A 21,677-nucleotide genomic window follows, 5' to 3' on the forward strand; every position below is an offset into this window, starting at 1 on the left:
TACATCAGCCTAAGGACACGGTTATAAGTCATTTTCTAAAATAATCTCAATACATGATTATGAAATCTTAAATCACAAGTTAAGTATTCACCACCATGACTTTAGGACAAACTTCTTAAAATTTTCAATTTATAAGAAAAAACATTTCCCGTGCAGTATGCACGATGCACGGGAAGTTACTATTATTTTCGGAAGCAATGTCGGAGAAAAAATATTTATCCAAAGAATGACACTAATCCCGTCTGACTTCACTAAATTTTCTGTCGGATTTCAGAGAGGACTATTTCTTTTAATTAATGATTTTTTTTACTATGACCAAAAATAAAATCAAGGACAAACTCTGTCTCATGTAGGCATGTATCTTTCGATACTGTTTTCAGCCATGGACAATTTTATATTGTCGTTTCCAGAGTTACAAGCAAAAAAGGTCTCAAGATCTTTTTGTTGGATGAAGAACATTGTTTGCGTGCAAATACGCTAAATGTAGTTTACAAGGAAGTGTTCGGATACATATAAATTGATTTGGAAATTTCATTTGTAATTTTTGTTCATCACCATTCATACTTTATGTTTTATGATTTTGTGTAATATGGGAAGTTGAGTCAATGTTATTATGTTACTTCCTTTAAATATGTAATAAAACAATAAATACTCCCGTGCGTTATGCACGGGTCATAATACTAGTTTAACTTAAATAATAATTTCCGAGACATAGCAATGCATATAAGACATTTAATAGAAATATAACATTTAAGCACCCATTCCGGCCTCTCCCTGCCATATGGACTTCCAAGAGAGAGTGAGAGACGAGTGACTGATAATCAACTGAACTAAACTTCTTCGCTTGAATTTGTTACCTGGCGCCAAAATTTTCTCATCATGATGTAATTGACAAACCCTAACGCAATAAATTTATCTCACTTTCGCGAATCGGTAAGCCCCAATTTGACAAATTCATGGTATTATGAGTCTCCTTTAAGAAGTTTGTAAATGCCCCAATTTTCCGTTACTATTGCAATTTTTTCTCTTTCAGAAACCTAGTCTATTATACTCTTGTCATGCGAAAACACTGATAATGTTAACTTTTTCATTTTCATGCTGTATTGCTATTTATATCTTTTGAGGGCTTTCAGGGCGTGCTGTGGAATCCTATATTTTGATAGGATGTCGACAGATTCAGGGGAAAGAGTTTGTGATAGCAGGTGGTTAGAGGAATATGATTGTGTTCCGTTACGATTACGATTGAAGATGTTGCATTCTATTAAGAATGCCAATGCAGAGGTGATTCTTCATCTCAAGCTAATAGCTTGCATATCTAGTTTTTCTTATAATTGATTTCACATGTTAGGGACCTTTATTATTAGTTGTTGCCAAGTTGGTATGTTGTATGGTGACCAGGAGTGCAGGTTGCATTTCTTAGTGGCTTGCAAATATGCTTTAGTGATTCAAAATTTAATGTTCAATGCATAATTTGTGTTAATTTTTTCATTTTACATTTGTAAGAATTGGAAGATTTTAGCATTTATTGTTGGGTTAAGAAGTATCTGGTTCTAATGTACCTCCACTTAGGGCTTTGTTCCTTCTGACATTATAATATCAGATAGGGCCGGTAAGTTCAGTAGGCTCTAACAGTTTAGATAATTGGAGTTCAGGTGAATAGAACGGAGCCTTAGCATTTCTCAGTTTTCTTCTAGTGCTGGAATATTAGGTGGGCTTCTCTCTATGTGGCGTGGATATGGAGAATGTTGTGATGTTTGCATCTCTTGTGTGAAATGTAGGAACCAATTGACTTGCCTACAAACATAGAGTGATTAAGTAGAGTTTGATCACGCAAAAATCAGGCTTGCAGCTATTGGTCATTCAATAGAATTGCTAATGTTCAGTTATTATCTACCTTTTCCAGGGGTAGACTTTTTAAAAAAAATTATATATGCAATCTCAACTCTGCAATTGCAAAGAATGTTTATTCTTTTAGAGACCTCATATAATTTGGATTAGTTTTTTTAGTCATCATATATTAATGCGCTATCATGTCTTACTGTTTCCTTCTCTGTAGGCGATAATTACAAAAGATTCTGAATTACCAACTCGTCAAGCTCCAGATTCTGGAACGACTTCTTTATCCTCGGATAATAGTTCTTCTGGTCATTCTGTGGACTGTCTTCGAGACTCTGATCTAGGCAGGAAACTTGAAAATTCATCCATTTGTTCAAGTAAGATGCCAGTCTCTGAAGCAAGAACCGAGACTACACAATGTAACAATCCAGTTGGTTTTTATCTGCATCAAACAACATCAGATTCTCTTGGTAATGTTTTGCAAGATTGCTTCATGGACTCTAGGAGCGCAAATGTCCAAGCTAATGTCATTAAGCATGAGAATGTCTATGAATTTGATGATGCTCTTGATAATGTCGTGTTGAGAGAACGACGGAATTTGCTATTGTCGAGATGGTACTTTCTTTCTACTAATATCTTCCTCTTCATTGTCCTCTTATGTTTGGGGATGCATATTAAGATCTATAGTAGGATAATGTAGGTTTTTGGGTAGATAGAGTAAATGTAAGGATGAAAAATTAGTTGAGTAATAGAGAGAGTTAGTGGAGGACCCCATATCATATGAATATGAATGAAGAGAGTGGTAAATAGTAGAGGGACCCACATCACATAGGTCGAGTGGGTTGGGTAGAGTGAATGTTCCATTTAAGGCATCATGACAGTTTTTTATGGATTGACCAAAATAGATGGAGGGAGTAGTATTTTCTAACATGTTAGTTGCATTTGCACCTTTTCTTGTCAGAACAAGAATGACAAGCTTAGGTTTTATAATTCGCCATGTTTAGGATCTCATGATGTTCTACTACACAAAGAATTTATTTTATTATCTAATTGTGGTTTGTCAAATAGTATCTTCTAAATATTTTTCCTTAAATAGGGTCAGAATGTTTCCTAGGCTAAAATCTCTGAGCAACCTCAAGTAGTTTTCATTTTACATAATTTTTAAACTCCTAGGCTTTTTATCTTTTCCTCCCCTTCCGGAGCTTGCATCTCTAGATATTTGCAGGGATATTGTCTACCATTTCTGTGCGAAAAAAGCTTCTTTCTCAGTTTTTTGTAATTGTATATCAATAATTTGTTTTGATTATTAGGATTAGGATTCTTTATACTATAAAATTTCCAGACTATCACAAAAAAAATTTATACTTTAGATTTATCCTTTCCTATCATTTGTGATGGCTTCATGTTCGCGTATTAGTAGTAATATTCTCTGGCTTCGCGCTGAGGTACAAGGCGTTTGGGTTAAGTGCTTATATTGTGCTGGGCTAGGCGATTTTAAAGAGGCGCATTAAAGCGCACCTAGGCACACAAAAAAGTGCACTGAAATTTCAGGCACACTAGGATCCCTATGGCCTTAATGCGCCTTGAACTTTTTATAACTTACTATATACTTTTTCTTATCACATTAGTAAGGAATCATATGCTCTACTATAAACTTTTTATTATATTTTTAGGTACAATTTTACTCGTACCAGCTGATAAAACCAAGGTTTCTTGTTTCTCAAAGTCTCCTTCTTAGGGTGTTTTTTGGTATATCTTTGTCGCCTTTAATCAAGTTGTGCACCAAATTCTTGATTCATTTGTTAGTCTCTATTAGCCTATTGTTATTCACTTTTGAGGCATCTCTCTTTATTTGTTAGGGATACAATTTCTGGAGTTTAGAGAAATCAAAATTACAAATTGTATGAATTTGTGCTGCCAAAAAAAGTATACAAATTAAGAGAAGCGAAATTCCAAAGAAGCCAGTTCCCTTGAATTTTTAAAATTGAAGAATTCTTAAGTCATTCCCCACTAGTAGACCTGGTTATTGGGCGGGGCGGGTCAGGGTTAGTGCGGGTCGGAAGCGGGTCGGGTCATAAGAGGGTCGCCTCATAAAGGGTCGGTATCGGGCCGGGTCAAATGGGTAGAGGGCTTATAGTGGGCCGGGTCATAATCAAATGTTTTCACTATGACCTATGGGTCCTGTGGAAGCAGTGGCTTTGTTGGCTCCGTAAACCACTTTGATGTGAGAATGCATACATCTGAAGATACCCAGATTATATCGTAGTTAGGACCATAGTGCTGTTACTGTTGATTTAGGAAGAACTAAAAATTGCTGGTGGCTGGATGCTCACTGCACCTGTATATTGATCCATATTTAGTACCTTCGGAGTTTTATTTATTATGTTTATTTTTATTTTTCTTATATGAGTGAATTATGTTTCTGTGGACTTCTTTTGTCCAATAAGCAAAAAAAGAACAAAAAATATGAAAGAAATGGAGTTCCTACTACAATTAGAGACCATGCCCAGGGACTTAATTGTTGTAGTGCATGGATATTTGTTGCTCAATGGCAGATCTAAATGGAATTTCTTTTGTTGATGGCGTTTCAATCTGAAAGTACAAGACAGTGGCTTGTTGAGGAGCGAGGTACTGGTCTGTATCATGATGGATGATATATTTGGCATTGACGAGAAAACAAGATAATTGATTACTTCAATTCGTACTCTGCAAGCTCTATGGATCTCTGTGCATTTCTAACTGCTTATTTTTGTGAAATACATCTACTTTCGCAGCAAACTCTGTGAAATTTTAAATATATTATAACAACCTTCATAAAATCTTCAGGGCATAACAAAACTGCAATTGCTTTCTCTTATATATTCTCTTTGACATAGTAAAGGCATATGCTAAGTTAATTCAATTTACGTTTGTTTTTGACAGGAAACTCATGCAATCTGTTAGATCAGATATGGGAGTAAGTTTTCTAGGCATTTGTTTCTTTTTCAGGTTTCTTTTTGTCAATGCTTTTCTTACAGTTTGCTTATTGGTATTATGGTTTTGACTTATGAATAGTGCTTTTTGAAGGAAGCCTTTTGGATTGTTTTTCCCCTAACACTGAATGTTGTCTATTTGTCTCTGGCTATGCTGTTAATAATATGCAAGCTCATACTCTATAGTTGCATATTCAAATGCCTTTTCTTGTGGAAATCAAATTTGAATCTTACATGACAATTGGTGATACCCTAGAAGAGTATTGATCTTCTAGTAATCAGTTAAACTGATCTACTTATGGGCAGTAGAATCAAATATGAGACCTTGATGTAGTGTGCTTAACGATAGCTTCTAGTTGAACCTGTAACACCACAGAACCAGTTAAGCCATTTGGAGGATTTAAAACTTGCTTGATATTTTTTTTATCAAGCAAGTCATTTTAGAATATGTAGCCAGCTGGCATTACTGTTTATGATTGAAAATGTAATATGGTCAACTGCTGATGTGCGTATGATCTGCTATTTTTTCTTGTAAGTCTATCACACACTAGAAGTATATCAAACAAATTCTCATTGTGTTTCACTATACCAATTGAAGGAATATAACGTCTCTATGTCTTGTAAAAGTGTGGAGCCATTTAATTCTATGACATTTTGCTTTTATTTGGTTTTGATGCTCGAGGTTAAGCATGTTTGACTCAGTTAGGCATAAATGGTTTATCTAAGCTGGCTGAAAATTCTAGCACATGTTAATTTACCTGACATAAAATTGATTCTCCCCATAACTTTTCTATTAAAGCTTTAGCGAAGCTTGCTATGCTTGTGTGAAGCTGTAATTGGCCCTTTGGAGTTTTCTTTTTCCTTTTCTAAAAAATAGATTAAGTTGTATTTGTCTACTCTTTCCCAACATACTGAAAACTCAACATTTACTAAAAAGTGATATGGATATGTTTGCTCGGAGATTGCACATGCTATATTGTAGACTTTGTAAAATCTAATATTACTCTCAGATTCACATTCTCACTTCTTTAGTTTCCCATAGTGAGACTTTTCGTGTTTGTTTATAATAGTTGGTATAGAAGAGAATGGAAATATCGAGAGAATTGATAAAAGAGCATGCCTCTAGCACATCAAGTAAATTCTTTGCGGATCCTCACTTTCTAATCTCGAGGACTCCTAAAGTGGAAGCTATACCCCTGAAGGTTTCTCCTTATGACAGGATTACCGATGTATTATGAAAGTAGAAGATAAAAGAGACATGGAAGAATAGTGGGAAGGGCTTATCCCTTACTGCTAGGGATTAGGGGTGTAAGTGGATTGAACGGGATTGGACTTTGCCAAATCCAAATCCAAATCCAGTCTAAAGTTTTTTGGATTCGAAAAATTGAGTCCAAATCCAATCCAAACTTTTTCTGAGTCCTGTCCAGTCCAGTTCGATTTTTTTTTTTAAAAGTCCGAATCAAGTCCAGTTCGATTATTATATAATATATAAATATATATAGGTAGGATCCACTGAAAACTAACTTTAAGCTGAAAACTGAAAACCAACCTTTTTGCTCATTTTGCAGATTTTTGCTCATTTTATGTTTTTGTTCATTTTAAGAAACGCTTGCTCATTTTAGCAAACTTTCGCTCATTTTACGAAGTTTTTACTCATTTTTACAAACTTTTGTTCATTTTATGCTTTTTGCTTATTTTATAATTTCGCTCATTTTAAGAAACTTTTGCTCATTTTACAAATTTTTGATCATTTTATATTTTTTGCTCATTTTATATTTTTGCTCATTATAAGAACTTTTTGCTCATTTATCGTTTTGCTCATTTTGAGTGACTTTTTGCTCATTTTATGTTTCAATTTTCAAGTTTTCAACATAAGGAGGGGTTTTTACGTGATCCTATACCTATATATATATATAGGTTTAAGTTCATATGAGAACCACCCTTACGTGAGAACCGTGAGAACTACTAATTTTTCCTCATTTTACAAAGATTTTTATCATTTCATAACATTTTTGCTCATTTTTTGTTTCAGTTATTTTATGGTTTTGCTCATTTAACAATTTTGTGCTCATTTATCAACGTTTTTGCTCATTTTACGTTTTGCTCATTTTACTTTTTTTTCTCATTGAACCTTTTTATGCTCATTTTACGTTTTTCTTCTTTTACATTTTTGTACATTTTACGTTTTTGATAACTTAATGTTTTCTAATCATTTTATGTTTCTGCTCATTTGTTACTTTTTTTTGCTCATTTTAGGAAGTTTTTGCTCATTTTAAGTGGTTCTCACGGTTCTCACCATAAGAGGGTTCTCACTAGAACCCAACCCTATATATATATACTTCCTCCGTTTTTTTTTTTACTTGTAGCACTTTCCTAAAAAGGAAATAATTAATTACTTGCAACACTTTCTATTTTTGCTTTTCCTTTCTCTCTATCTCTCTTCAATCACATGGGGCCCTCTCTTTTTTTTTTCCTCTCTACCTTTCTCCTACCCAAATTTTGCATTGGAGTTGATGAAAAAAAAAGTATTGCAAGTAAAAAAAAAACAAAGGATCTGATCCTAATATGAAAATGAAAAATCCGATTCCAAATTGGAGGTCATAGGTGGATTCTAGGCTCGTCAAGTGTCAACTGAGTTTCGTCCCACAGATTGATTCATCTTATACCCTGCTGCAAAGCAATAAATAATTGGTTCATTTTTCTTTTTGGAATCTAAGCAACATTGTGAGGGAGAAAGAAATGGTATCGTTTTTGTAGATTATAATGAAGCAAGTTGTCATTTTTCTCGGGACTTTAGGCTGCAAGTCCATTTCCGCATGTAGTTGGTTCAAATCCAAAAAGTTTTTGTTTTCCCGGTTATAAGCTCTACCCAAGACTAGTAGGCTATCTTAGGTTATCTTTTATGAGTTAAGCCTTTTGCAGATTTGCTTGAGCACTGGACCGGAAAGAGCTTCTCTTAGGATTAATTACTGTTCAAGATGAGTAGATGACTCGGGTTTACTCATCCAGACAGAGAATACTTTTTCTAATTTTAAAAAAGCTCCATTTAGTCCGATGCTTCTTGCTTCAGTAGTTGACCTCTGGGTTCCGAGCCCTAAATTGGTTCATAAACATGGAGAAGATTTCTATACCCACACTCATTCCCATGAAATTCATCCTGTGGTTTCACATGTCTATGATTGTTGCAAATTATTCCTTTCTATGATTAATTTAGGATTGTATCCAGAATTGCTGACACTGTCTATTTTCTGAATTTAAATGACTCTTGTGTTCTCAGCAGCAGGATATTGAAGGGTTATCCAACTTATCCAAAATTATGCTGCAAAGTGCAGAAAGTGATTCCATGCGAGACACACTAATTGCAGAAAATGTAAAGACGGAAGTGAATGGCTTTGATAATCAGGTTTTGGAAAATGCAACTGAAGGAACATCCCATACAGATGACAAGCATTCACCACCTTTACCCATTTCTGCTGCAGTACCACCTAAGTCCAGATCATTACCTCTATTTGCAGAATGTGAATCAATCAGTACACAGGATGGATCTAAGATGGAGGCTCCTGCCTTGGCAAGTTCATTTATACAATCATTTGCCAGTGTCAAAGATGAACCTCTTGATGTAAATGAGTTATTCAGTGAAAGAAAGGATATCATGCAGAATTCTTTCATTGGCCCGACTCTGACTGTGAAAAGTGAGCCTGGGTTCTCTGAATGTCTTCTGGATGAGTTAGACCACATGCCACTTGTAGAACGGATCAAGTTGCTACCATCTGGAATACCTAGCTTGGATTTGTCTGAAAATACTGATTTTTCAAAGGAAGATGTGGCCTCAGCTTTGGATCATGGTACTGATGTTCTGGAATCAGTCAAACCACTTAGCATCAGTCGGCCTAGGAAAAAGAGAAGAACTGCAACGTAGTATTTCTAGAAAGCCTATTTTAGTAACATATGACTAGCTTCCATGTAGTAGATTTCTTATACGCTTTAATATCTTTGCAGTGATTCAGTTGAAACTGCATTGGAGGAAGATGCTCCTGGGCTTTTAAAGGTAGTAAATGCATTCTTTTAACTACTGATTTCTTTCCATCACAGAGCCACAATTCAATTGTCAAAGATTGTTTAGAGTTGGAAGTTAGAACTATATTCGATTTCAAACGTAATTTGCTAGGTTTTGCTCGAGAGAGGAGTATCACCTGAAGAAATAAAGCTATATGGGGAAGAAGATTCTGATGATGCACTCGAGGATCCTTTCAGTGAAGATGGCTTTACAGAGCTTGAAGCTATAATATCACAGGTTTTCTTCATTGTCTTTCACTATGCATGCTTTCTTGGCATCTGTGTTTATTTAGAGCTCTTGCATAGAAGTGCTCCTATAGTGATATAGTCTACTTTTAGCTATACTTTATCAATTTAGTGGAACAGTGGAACTTAATTTTTGATCATTTTCTTATGATTTAAGGAGAATACCTATATGGCAAATGTTTATATGGACAATCCTCTGCTAGCTTAGCTGAGATGGAGAAGATTTTGGATTTAAAGTGGAACTTATTGTAACAGTTTGAGGCTCATTTGGTATCATTATGATCAATTTGTTGTTTGTGGTTCACTTTGAAAGTACTGTTACGTTTATGCAAGAAATCAAACTGGAGATAGACACCTCATCACCTATAAGAGAAAGGGCAAGAAAGTCATTTCACCTGAGAATGATAACTACGGCAACAGATGGCAGCTTACAGTTGGCAGAATATTCCTTGTTCCTTTTATATTCCTTGTACTGATATTCCTGACGTAGTTGGTTATGGAATGGGTGTGAGGTGGCAATGAATAAAGAGAGAGAATGATGCTGTATTGCATAGTATAAATAGGAGGTCTGAGGAATAAGTTAGAAAGCAGAATTTTGGTAATTTAGTAGTAGAACCTTGGAGAGATCCTTACCTCTTGAAAGTGAGCCAGTTGTACTGATTGTTGATCTTTGATCTTTGATCCCATTAATATAACATACCCTAAACCTTTTCCTTTTCTAATTTTCTCAATTTCAGTTTTTGTTCTCTTATTTTTATCAAACTTGGTATTAGAGCAAGGTTGGAACTTGGGGCTAAGAAGAAGAGAAACTCAAGCTTTTTGCTACAACACCTATGCAGTTACAAAGGTTAAACCAGTTGGAGCAAGATTTCGTTGGCTTGCACTCAGTTCTAACCGAGGTCATGACCTACCACCAAACCATGGGGGAGAAACTCTCTAATGAGATGACTGTAATGGTACAACGGTTGGAGGGAAGAATAGACCGTACCGAGGAAACCCAAGATGGGATGATAAAAACCATGAGGGAGGATCATAAGAAGTTCATGGAAGAAATGAGAGTAACATTTCTTTAACCATCATAAATACCCTTAGCAACCGAGAAATTGACAGCTTCGCCACCTTCAGTGTCCAATAGCCACCGTCAAATAACCCGCAAAACAACCCGCATAATAATCCACCCCATAGCCCACCATTTATTATTGACCATCTGGAGCCATTCTTTCAGCCTAACCAATGGGAATTTTAAAACTACCCTAGCCCACCAGTCGCCACCCTTGGTAACTGGAGATTAAAGAAGCTTAACCTACCTCTTTTTGATAGGGAAAATCCCTATGGATGGAATTTGCGAGCATAATGATATTTTCGATTTTGGGTAGTGGTAGGGGTAGGGGTAGTGGTAGGGGTAGTAGTAGGGGTAGTAGGATGCGCTTTGGAACATGGAACATTGGCTCTTTGACGGGAAGATCGGCGGAGGTGGTGGAGGTTATGAGGAGGCGAAAGATTCACATAATGTGCCTTCAAGATACTAAGTGGGTTGGTGGAAAAGCAAGAGAACTAGCCCCGTGGGGTTATAAGCTGTGGTACTCTGGAAAGGATAAGAGTAGGAATGGAGTAGGCATCATTGTTGATAAGGAATATATTGATGATGTGGTGGAAGTTTCAAGGAAGAGTGACCGCATTATGAGTATCAGACTAGTATTAGGGAGCGAGGCGGTGACTATCATAAGCGCATATGCGCCGCAAGTAGGATTAGAAGCATTTATTAAACAACAATTTTGGGAGGATTTGGAGGAGGTTGTGCAACGAGTGCCTATTAATGAAAAATTGATCATTGGTGGGGATCTTAACGGACATGTGGGCACTAGTCGAGTTGGCTTTGAGAGCATTCATGGAGGTTTTGGGTATGGGGAGAGAAATGAAGCTGGAAGTGGTATCTTGGATTTCGCATTAGCCTATGGTCTTAGTATTATGAACACTTGGTTTGAGAAAAGAGAATCTCACCTTGTGACGTATAGGAGTGGAAGTAACACGAGTGAGATTGACCTCTTTTTAGTAAGGAATGCTTGGCGGAAGAGTTATACAAACTGCAAGGTGATACCAGGTGAGAGCGCAACCACCCAACATAGACTAGTCGTGCTTGATTTTCGGGGTAGGGAGTCTTTAAGAAAGCGAAAACCCAATGTGGAGCCGCGAATCAAGTGGTGGAAGCTCCAAGGGGAGCACAAAGAGAACTTCTTAGCTAAGATGGCTAGTAAAGATATCTGGTCTTGTAACACGAAAATGGATGTAGATTCGACATGGACAAAGATAGAACTTAGTATAAAGGAAGTGGCGAAAGAGGTCCTTGGAGAATCTAAAGGAAGTGTACCACCAAGTAAGGACACATCTTGGTGGAACGAGGTGGTGAGACAAGCGATAAAAAACAAAAGAGAAAGTTATAAACTTTTGGGAAAAGATAGCAGCGATGTGAATTATGAGAAGTACAAAGAGGCTAGAAAAGAAGCCAAGAAGGCAGTACGAGAAGCTAAAGCACAGGTAAACAAAGAGCTTTATGCAAGATTGGATATGAAAGAAGGTGAAAAAGACATTTATAGAATTGCGCGTATGAGGGACAGGAAGACAAGAGACATAAGAAAGGTAAAATGCGTCAAGGGTGTGGACCAAAGAGTGCTTGTGGAGGATGAGGAGATAAAGGATAGATGGAGATCGTACTTTGATACCTTGTTCAACGGTGATAAAGCACAAGCCATCGGGGATGTACACATCCCGCCAAGTATGTTAAATCGTGAGTTTATGAGGAGGATTCAAAAGGGAGAAGTCGTTGCAGCATTAAAAAAGATGGGATTGAAGAAAGCTACGGGGCCAGATGGCATACCTATAGAAGTTTGGAGGTGTTTAGGGGGAGGGAATCGAATGGCTGGCAACATTCTTCAACATGATTTGGAGACACAACAAAATGCCATTAGAGTGGAGGAAGAGTACTTTGATCCTTTGTATAAGAACAAAGGCGATGTACACCGAGGAATCAAACTAATGAGTCATACTATGAAACTCTGGGAACGGGTGATTGAGCAAAGACTTAGGAAACATGTAAAGATATCGGAGAACCAATTTGGATTTATGCCTGGAAGATCGACTATAGAGGCCATCCACCTCATAAGACAAACAATGGAACATTACCGTGATAGGAAGAAGGATTTACATATGGTTTTCATTGATTTGGAGAAGGCATATGATAGAGTACCAAGAGAAATACTTTGGTGGGCGTTGGCAAGGAAAGGTGTTCCACTGAAATATATAGATATCATCAAGGATATGTATGAGGGGGCAACTACGAGTGTGCGGACTACCGTGGGGAGGACAGAAGAGTTTCCTATTACGACCGGAGTGCATCAAGGTTCTCCACTTAGTCCCTTTCTCTTTGCTCTAGTCATGGACGAAGTAACGAGGTCAGTTCAAGATGATATACCATGGTGTATGATGTTTGCGGATGATATTGTGTTGATTGATGAGACAAAGGAAGGTGTTGAGAGTAAGTTGGAATTGTGGAGGCATACATTAGAAGCTCGTGGTTTTAGATTGAGCAGAAGTAAGACGGAGTATATGGAATGCAAGTTCAGTGGGGTTACAAGCAGCGAGGCGGGGGCGGTCACTTTGGATAACAAAGTGGTTCAAGGATCGAACGTCTTCCGTTAGCTAGGATCCATTCTCCAAAAGGATGGAGAACTGGATGGAGACGTGGCGCATAGAATTAACGCGGGTTGGTTAAAGTGGAAAAGCGCCATCGGATTCCTTTGTGATTCCGGCATTCCCCAAAGATTGAAGGGAAAGTTCTACCGCACTGCAATTAGGCCTGCTTTGTTATATGGCACCGAATGTTGGGCGGGAACAATGCCACGTTCATAAGATGAACGTGGCGGAGATGCGTATGTTGCGGTGGATGTGTGGCCACACAAGGAAGGACCGATTAAGAAATGAATTGATCCGGGAAAAAGTTGGAGTTGCACCCATTGAAGAAAAGATGAGGGAGAATCGGTTAAGATGGTTTGGTCATGTGAAAAGGAGATTAGGAGATGCACCGGTGAGAAGAACTGAAAAGTGGAGGAGTAATCAAATTGTAAAAGGTAGGGGAAGACCTAAGATGACTTGGCTGAGGGTAATTGAAAGTGATATGAGGTTACTTGGGATTGAGGAGAGCATGACGTTGGATAGAAGTGGGTGAAGGGGCAGTATTTATGTGGAGGAAGGGGTCTGATTACTGCATTTATTTGTTTTTCTCAATTGTGTTGTATTAAAACCTTTTGCTGAAAACCTCTTCTAAACACTTTTTGGTGTAAACCTTGTTTTCAAAAAAAAAAAAAACTTTTATCACTCTTGACGATGCCATCTCCTCTGGTCACGATTCCAGTTGACGATTCATGTTAGCCGACCCTAAATTACCTTGGGAATAAGGCTTAGTTGTTGTTGTTGTAATGATATTTTCGATTTTATGGGTTGGAGGAGGTTGAAAAAGTAGAAGCAGTTGTCGTATCCTTAGAAGGTGACGTTTTGCTTTGATTTCAATGGGAAAATGGGAGGAGAGAGATTACGAGATGGGAAGAGCTTAAGGGACTCCTGCTTCGGCAGCGGCGGGGAGCCTCGATGAACGATGGCTCACCCATGAGCAGAAAGGTGAAGTGATGGATTGCTAGAGAAAGTTTTACGAGCTTTTGGCTTCTTTAGAGGGGATTCCAAGGGAGGTGGCCAAGGGGCAGTGCATTTACAATTTAAAGGAGGATTAGGGCCGAGGTCCGACTTTTGGGCTCACGGACCCTTGATATGGCCATGGATCTAGCCATAAAAGCTGAGGATAAGATCAAATGGGACTCGCTTAGAAAAACACCCAAACCCTGCTCCTAATACACCCAAACCCATCACTCAACTTACCCAACGCCCAATTTCTAAACCTCTCAAAGTGGGTCCAACTCAGTAAACACACCATATGACAGATTCACTACATTAAATTAGCCAACCCCACTCGATTTCTACGAATCACCCCAACTACAAGAAATGAAGGCGAGATGAGGAGGTTATCGGAGCATGAGCTTTGACAGACGCGTGAGAAAGGACTTCAATTTCGCTGTGATGACAAGTATAATGTGGGCCACTACTGTCGCCCATGGTGTAAAAAAAAGGCTGCATCGTATTGTATCGTCCGTGTCATAAAGGTTTTCAAATCTACTAAACCGATATTACCCACATCGTAAAGGTGTAAAAAAGCCGCATTTTAGGCGGGTTTTAGGGATATCTCATGTTTTAAGCCGATATTGAGCGGTACGACAACCACATCATCCCAGTTCCCGCATCACCGTGACCGTCACCGTGTCCGAAATCGTATTTTCGAACTATGCTATCGCCGGAAGGAGCTTAGTGTGTTGCTGAACTTAGAGGAGATGGAAGAAGAAGGCAAAGTGTCCCTGCAGATAAGGTGAAATTGTTGCGTGAAGAACCAGGTGAGGGATATTACTCAACTTAGTTTTAGGGATCAATGTTATGGACTGATCCGATCAGGCAAATGATCCCACATCGACTGTATGAGAGGTTGGTGTGTAGTTTATATGAGACAATGGGCTCTCCTCTTGAGCTAGCTTTTGGGAAGTGTATTCCTATTGTTCTATAAATAATGGTATCAGAGCCAAAACCTCGGAGTGGTGGCCCACGGAGTGGTGGCGCATAGAGTGGTGGCCTGGAACCAGCCAGTCGTGACCAACGAGGACGTTGGTCCTTTTGGGGGGACGAATGTTATGGACTCATCCACAGAAAGGATCCCATATCGACTGTATTTTATAGGAGGTTGGTGTGTGGTTTATATAGGACAATGGGCTCTCCTCCTCTTAGCTAGCTTTTGGGAAGTGCATTCCTATTGTTCTATAATAAACCACACACCAACCTCCCATTCGGTCGATGTTGGATCCTTTCCCCTGGATCAGTCCATAACATTAGTCCCCCCCATAAGGACCAATGTCCTCGTTGGTCACGGCTGGCTGGTTCCAGGCCACCACAGGTAACCACTTTGAGGTTTGGCTCTAATATCATTTGTTACAGAACAATAGGAATGCAAGTCCCAAAAGCTGGCTCAAGAGGAGGAGAGCCCATTGTCCTACATTTACCACACACCAACCTCCCATATGGTCGATGTGGGAACCTTTCCCTGGATCAGTCCATAACAATCAACATCCCCAATACTCTGAAAATGAAAGGATGCAAATAGACTCTGAAATTTCTCATGGAGCAAATAGAAATTGGCCCTGAATATCAGAGGCGGGTGAGCAAGTTGCTAGGTTTATCCTTTGGCATTAGTTACAGGCCTAGTGTAACTAATACTCTAGCAGATGCATCAAAAAAAAAAAAAAAAAGATTTAGCATCAGACATGAATGCCTTGGAGTCTACTTGTAGATTTTCATGGGAGCAGTGGTTAACCTCAAGTGCAGCAGGATCCCTCCATTCAAAGAGATCCCTTCATTCAAAGACTGACCCAGGACATCAAGGAGGGTAAAATCAACCCCAAACGGTACAGTGTGCATCAAGATCAGTTAATGTACAAGGACAGGCTGGTGTTACCTAAATCTTTTTTACCATGAGAGAATACGGTCAATCCATGATGCTCCAATAGGGGGTCATTCAGGTGACTTGAAAACATACCAAAGATTGGCTGCTTAGTGGTTTTGGTCAGGAATGAAGAGGGATGTGAAGAAGTATATTAAAACTGGCCACACCTGCCAACAACATAAATATGCCGCTGTAATCCCACGGGGTCTTCTCTAACCCTTTACCTATACCTACACAAGTATGGGAAGAAGTCAGCCTAGACTTTGTTGAGGGCCTTCCTCCTTATGGCAAGGATACTGTGATGGTGGTGGTGGATAGACTCACCAAATATGCACACTTCCTGAGTCTCAAACACTCATTCTCAGCCTCCACAGTAGCTAATCTTTTTTGCAAAGAGGTCATCAGACTCCATGGCACCCCCACTACCATAGGATCAGACAGTGATAAGATTTTCCTAAGCTTATTCTGGAAAGAAATATTCAGGCTACATTGCACAGCTCTCCATTAGAGTACATCCTACCATCCCCAATTAGATGGCCAGATTGAAGTTCTGAACAGAAGTCTAGAATCCTACATGGAGTGCTGCATTAATGGAAGGCCCAAGACACGGGGAAGGTGGCTCCACTGTGCAGAATATCGGTACAACACCAGTTGGCATGCCTCCTCCTTGTGCACCCTTTTCAAGGCAATGGCAGGGACCCTCCCCACCTCACCAAATACACAGTGGGGGAAACCAGTCAAAGCCCAATACAGGATGAAGTTGTTTGAGGATGATAAAGAAGAGATGTAAAGTTTGAAGTTGGTAGTTCAGTTTATGTAAAGTTGGAGAGAACAAATGACAAGCTACCAGCAAGGTTTTAGGGCCCCTTTAAGATCATACAGAGGGTTGGACCAGTGGCTTACAAGCTGCAACTACCTGAAGAGTCTAAGATACATCCTGTTTCCCATGTCTCCCAACTCAAGCTGGCACTGGGATCCATTATAGTTAACTCTACAGTTCCCCCACAGCTATCAGCTAACCTTGCAATGGAAGTAGCACCTGAGAAATTACCCAGCATCAGATCCAACGCCCCCACATCCACGAATCCCACTGAAGTGCTGATTAAATGGGAACATCTCCCTCCCTATAACGCAACTTGGGAAGACTTCCGTGCTGTGTCTACCAGGTTCCCTGCTTTCCACCCACCTTAAGGACCAGGTGGCTCTTTGGGGGCAGGGTAATGCAAAGAATCAAGCGGGAGAAAAACTCCTTATCACCTATAAGAGAATGGGCAAGAAAGTCATTCCACCTGGGAATGACAGCTAAGGCAACAGATTGACAGCTGAGGCAACAAATGGCAGCTAACAGTCGGCATAATATTCCTTGTCCCTTTTATATTCCTTGTACTGATAGAATAGTACTGATATTCCTGTATTATGACATAGCTGGTTATGGAATGGGTGTGAGGTGGCAAGTAATAGAATGAGAGAGGAGTAGTATATATAGGAGGTCTGAGGAACAAGTTAGAAAGCAGAAATATGAAAGGTGTGTTTTAACAGATTATCCTATTATTTTAGGTTATTTTCCTTTGACCAAACAAGTCACCAATAGGTTTGGTCATTTGGTGCTAAAAGAATACTTCTTATCCCAAAGAACTGTAAATGAGGTCAAATACCCATCAATGTATGTGATTTTGTCGAAAAAGAATTCACTCCGTGGTGAGCTGCTTCTATTCCATTTATTGTCACATGCCGCTTCAGTGAATACTACTGTGTTTGCGTTTATGGCTTTGCTTGGAAATGTAGTTGTGTCCGCGAGAATCCGAGTTCGAGTAATATAGTTAAGTAGCTGTTCTACTATTGATGGTGGGTATGGTCTGTTTGCTAATTGTCAAGTATGAAATAATACATGAGACATGATTACCTGTAATTTTAGACCTTGGTGGTTCTATTTGAGATGGGATATGACATGGCAAACAATTCCTATAGGATGGTGAGATCCTTGGACGTCCTAGTCTTCTGTGAAATTATAGTATACTTTTAAAGAGAAGATTCGAAAACTTGCCAATTTCTTGGAAAAACATTTAGCGCATAGAAGCTATGCTATTCGGGCTTGTCATATTACCTTAACTATCTGTGCCAAATTCTCGACACATCGGCATGGGTATCGACATGACACTTTATTTGACATAAAACTTTAGCTTGTACCTTTAAGGCTTTACTTGTGTTTGATGTGTGTAACTGAGTAACTGTCCTAACTCCTAAGCATCATCGGTTAAACTGTTTCAAGATAAATTTAACTTTGTTGTTCTTTTTTGTCTTGGATGCAGCTGTTTTCACAACGTCAAACTTTTCTCAAGTTTCCTCTTTTACGCACAAAGGGCATGAAAATTAGTTACTGCTTGTCTTGTCTCCTTTCACTTGTGGAGCAGGTCAGCTTCTAAATGTTCTGTGGCTTCGTAACTCTTTAAAATTCTATGGATTATATCATGATTGTTAGGTTTGAAACTGGATTGAGCTGATATTTGCTGCTTACAACTTCTCCTTTCTCTTTTGGCTGTTGAGTTTCATTACAGACAAGGTATTTGCGAAATAGGAAGTGGCCTGTTGAATGGGGTTGGTGTCGAGATCTTCAGTCTTTTGTATTTGTCTTCCAAAGACATAACAGGTGGAAATTGCTGATAATTAGCTCTTTATTTTATGATCTTATTTTGTACGTTTTTGTGAAAGAACTTGTTTAATGCAGAATTGTGCTGGAACGTCCTGAATATGGCTATGCAACATATTTCTTTGAGCTTCTGAACTCTGTTCCTGTTGCCTGGCAGATCAAACGTCTGGTGACTGCTATGAAGCTTACGAGCTGTGGCCGGATCACCGTAATAGAGAATAAACCTCTAGTGGTAATCTATTGTGACTGATTACTTTACATTTTCTAGAATATGGGGATGCAGATATATCTGCGGGAATAAAAGGTGCATTCCATGTGAATAGAGTTAAACAGGGAACATATATCATTTCATCAGTCAGACTAGAACAGGGATTTCTTATAGGAGATTTATTTAATCGTTTATATCATGGGTAATGAATGAGTACTGCCATGAAGGGGCTTGTGTAGATCTTCAGTACTGACATGATTGAATCGTGTGTTCATCCTCTTGCCATTGTTGTTCATGTAATGTGTAACATGGGTTCTCTTAGTACATCGTTAGACTTCTTACCTTGTTTATGAAAATGCTTGTATATGTGGGGAGAGCCAAATTTAGTTTTGCCAATATTTATCTGGAATCCATTGTCTTGGATAGGTTCCCTTGGGTGGTGCTGAATCCATAGTCTGCACCTTGTACTTCCTTTAGTAAACATAATCTCGATAGGAGTGACCATTTAGGGGAATTTACCTCCGTTAAGGTAGGCATATTACACATATATGACTTGCCACTCCTATATACTCCTATACCTTATTTTACTGTTAAGCTTCTGGTGGTTGAATGTAGAAGATTAGGGAGGACTAGACGAGACTTTTTTTGGTCTAGAGTAAGGGATGAGGTTACCTTGTGAGTTGGGAGTGTGTTTGATTGCTACGGGATGGGTAGAATTGACATTTGGTAATTTGGCATTGAAGGACATCCTCTTTGTGATGCTTTTGACGAGTGCATGGTTTCCTACGTCATAACGTGATCAGGAGCACATATGGTCCTGAGAGGAATGGTTGGGATGAGCTAGCAGGGATGCATGTTCAGTACTAGCCGTTGGAAATTCCTTTTAAAGACGTCAATCTTTTTCATCCCTTCGTCAAATGCAAGATAGGTGATAGGAATCACATTGTCTATTGGGAGTATTCTTAGGCGAGGGAGCAACCTTTTAGATCTCTTTACCTTTTCAGATTGTCTACATGTCATGATACTCCTATCTTCACGTTCTTGGTGTGAATGGGGACATGATGTTTAACTCATCTTGGAATATTACTTTAAAAAAAATCCCCACGAATGGGAGTTGGGCAGGACAATGGTTCTGTAGCCAGCTACAAAATATTCCTGGCCATTTCCCTGTATTTTAATTTTCACAAGGAAGGCTAAAGTGTGAAGACTTGGGGAATGATATAACTTTGTTTCTCATATGTGCATCTTGTGTTTTTCTAGCTGAGAGGTGAATAATCATTTGCATTTTGGTGTTCTTGGGATTAGCTAGCTGCCCATTTTATTGTTTTGAGCCATTTTGCAAGCTCAATGAATTTTTCTTTAGATTAAACCTTTTGTTTCCCATATCATTTAGCAGTTTAAGGAATGATGGTGATAATTAGATCCCTTGGTAGCCTGGTAGGAGTCCAGAGTATATCTTCATTCAATTGAGGGTCGTGGTTTATTTAACATGAAGGTGATGTTACATTAACATAAAATCCTCAAAGGTAGCTGTTTACAGATTAGACTGCTTGTAAGGTAATCAAAAAAGTGCTACACATATAGCACTACAATGTTTAGATAAGACCATTTTGTTTGGAACTGCAAATTTTGAAAATTGGAAGGTGTTTATAGTCTTGCAGATTTTGAGTTGATTTCATGGTAAAAAAAAAACTGGTCATTTATTTTTGACGGGAAATTAACCTTTCTAAATGTGGGATATAGAGCTAGTTGATGATCGATGCTTGGTGTCCCTTTGGGGTCCTGATGTTTCAAGAAGATTGGATTGTTCAAAGGTCTCTTTTTGTATGGAAGGGAGAATTACCTTGCTGGAATCTTGTTTGTCTAGCTTTCCTCTTTCTCAATTTTCATGATCTCAGTGGCGGTTGTGAATAAGATTGAGAAAATTTAGAGGGAGTTTTGTGGTGCAGGGATAATGGGTGAGACAAGACACCATACGGCAAAGTGGAATTTTTTGTTTATCATAGTTTTTTGGTTGTACATTTGAAAATTCATTCTTGTACATCCAATAGTCTTTTTGTCTGCATGTCATGCACATCTAAGAGTTTTATACATTCAGGCTATCTTTCATGTAGATCTGTAAGTTGTGAGAAGATATGAGAAAAAATATATTATGGTTTGTTTCCGATGTTAATGAAATCTCTTTTATTGTCGAAATTATTCGGGATTGCTATTGAATGATTGCTACTTCGCTTTCCTTATTACTGCCACATTTTTCAGAGCCTATCTGATCAAAGTTTCTGTGCATGATATGGTGTTAGGTTGGAGAAGATCTGAATGAAGCAGAAGCGCGAATATTGGCAGAATATGGCTGGACTCCAAACACTGGCTTGGGTACAATGTTGAATTACTGTGATAGAGTGGTTCATGATAGGAAACAGGAGTTGGATAGCTCAGAGTGGAGGTCGAAGATAGGAAGACAGCTTATGAATGGGTATAACGGTGGCAATCTTGTGGTCAAACATCTTCCAAAGAGGCTAGCAGATTATCAAGAGTCGCAGAACGTACAAGTGAAGATGGAAGACTGAGTTGTTTGGATGCACATTATCTTTGTACAGAAAGTGTGTGAGCTTGAAGAGAAATGCCCCTGTACAAATAAGGCAAAACATTTTGATAAAGGTGCTATAGTTCTAAATTGGTGAAAGTGTACAATAAAGTTTTAGTTGTAAATATGAGCAGGGTTAAAGTTCTTAAAAGTTGAATCTAAGATGGTTATTGGTGACATTTTATTGCATATTTAGCAATTTTTATTCTAGAGATTTCCTAACTATGAGGAGCTTTTCCATGATAATCTCAAATGAAGATTATATATTAGAATTATCCCAATTATAGGGAAGGAGTATCTTCTCAAAATGGGTTCATGACTTGAAAAATATGATATAAGATTAAATGATGTGTCAAGTTTTAATTGGCTTGACAAGAGGAAAGATGAGACACAATAAGGATAGAGTATGGCAAATACATTTGTCAAATGGTTCTTTTTTAAAAATGATATAAGAGGTTGAATGTTGTGTCTAAGTTTTAATTGGCTTGACAAGAGGAAAGATGTAACACAATAAGGACAAAGTTTGGCAAATACATGTG

At 38.5% G+C, this 21,677-nt stretch overlaps 1 protein-coding gene across 3 annotated transcripts; it reads left to right on the forward strand.

Moving 5' to 3' along the window:
• The first annotated feature begins 749 nt into the window (after positions 1 to 749).
• LOC104887230 (uncharacterized) lies at positions 750 to 21,422 on the forward strand. 3 transcript variants are annotated; one of them, XR_007271033.1, is made up of 11 exons: positions 750 to 933; positions 1,134 to 1,281; positions 2,057 to 2,451; positions 4,759 to 4,792; positions 8,086 to 8,723; positions 8,808 to 8,856; positions 8,977 to 9,102; positions 18,009 to 18,110; positions 18,255 to 18,346; positions 18,504 to 18,578; positions 20,855 to 21,073. XR_007271033.1 is itself a non-coding variant. In XM_010671823.3 (11 exons), exons 2-11 carry the CDS (start codon positions 1,165 to 1,167, stop codon positions 21,119 to 21,121), a joined length of 1,974 nt encoding a protein of 657 aa, XP_010670125.2. In that variant the 5' UTR covers positions 750 to 933; positions 1,134 to 1,164; the 3' UTR covers positions 21,122 to 21,422. The 3 variants fall into 3 exon arrangements, 2 of the variants coding, with proteins under 2 accessions (XP_010670125.2, XP_019103517.2); XM_010671823.3 differs by having other exon boundaries at positions 18,425 to 18,578; positions 20,855 to 21,422; XM_019247972.2 differs by having other exon boundaries at positions 8,089 to 8,723; positions 18,425 to 18,578; positions 20,855 to 21,422.
• Positions 21,423 to 21,677: the final 255 nt, after the last annotated feature.

This window comes from Beta vulgaris, chromosome 2 (genome assembly GCF_026745355.1).
Source record: "Beta vulgaris subsp. vulgaris cultivar EL10 chromosome 2, EL10.2, whole genome shotgun sequence".
Lineage (NCBI taxonomy): Eukaryota > Viridiplantae > Streptophyta > Magnoliopsida > Caryophyllales > Amaranthaceae > Beta > Beta vulgaris.

What these genes read in the sequence shown, in the direction of transcription:
- LOC104887230 (XM_010671823.3), top strand. Translation starts at nt 1,165, where the DNA reads ATGTCGACAGATTCAGGGGAAAGAGTTTGTGATAGCAGGTGGTTAGAG. An exon ending in TTGAAGCTATAATATCACAG is followed by an intron (nt 9,103 to 18,008) that starts GTTTTCTTCATT and finishes TCTTGGATGCAG; the next exon opens with CTGTTTTCACAACGTCAAAC. An exon ending in TCCTTTCACTTGTGGAGCAG is followed by an intron (nt 18,111 to 18,254) that starts GTCAGCTTCTAA and finishes GTTTCATTACAG; the next exon opens with ACAAGGTATTTGCGAAATAG.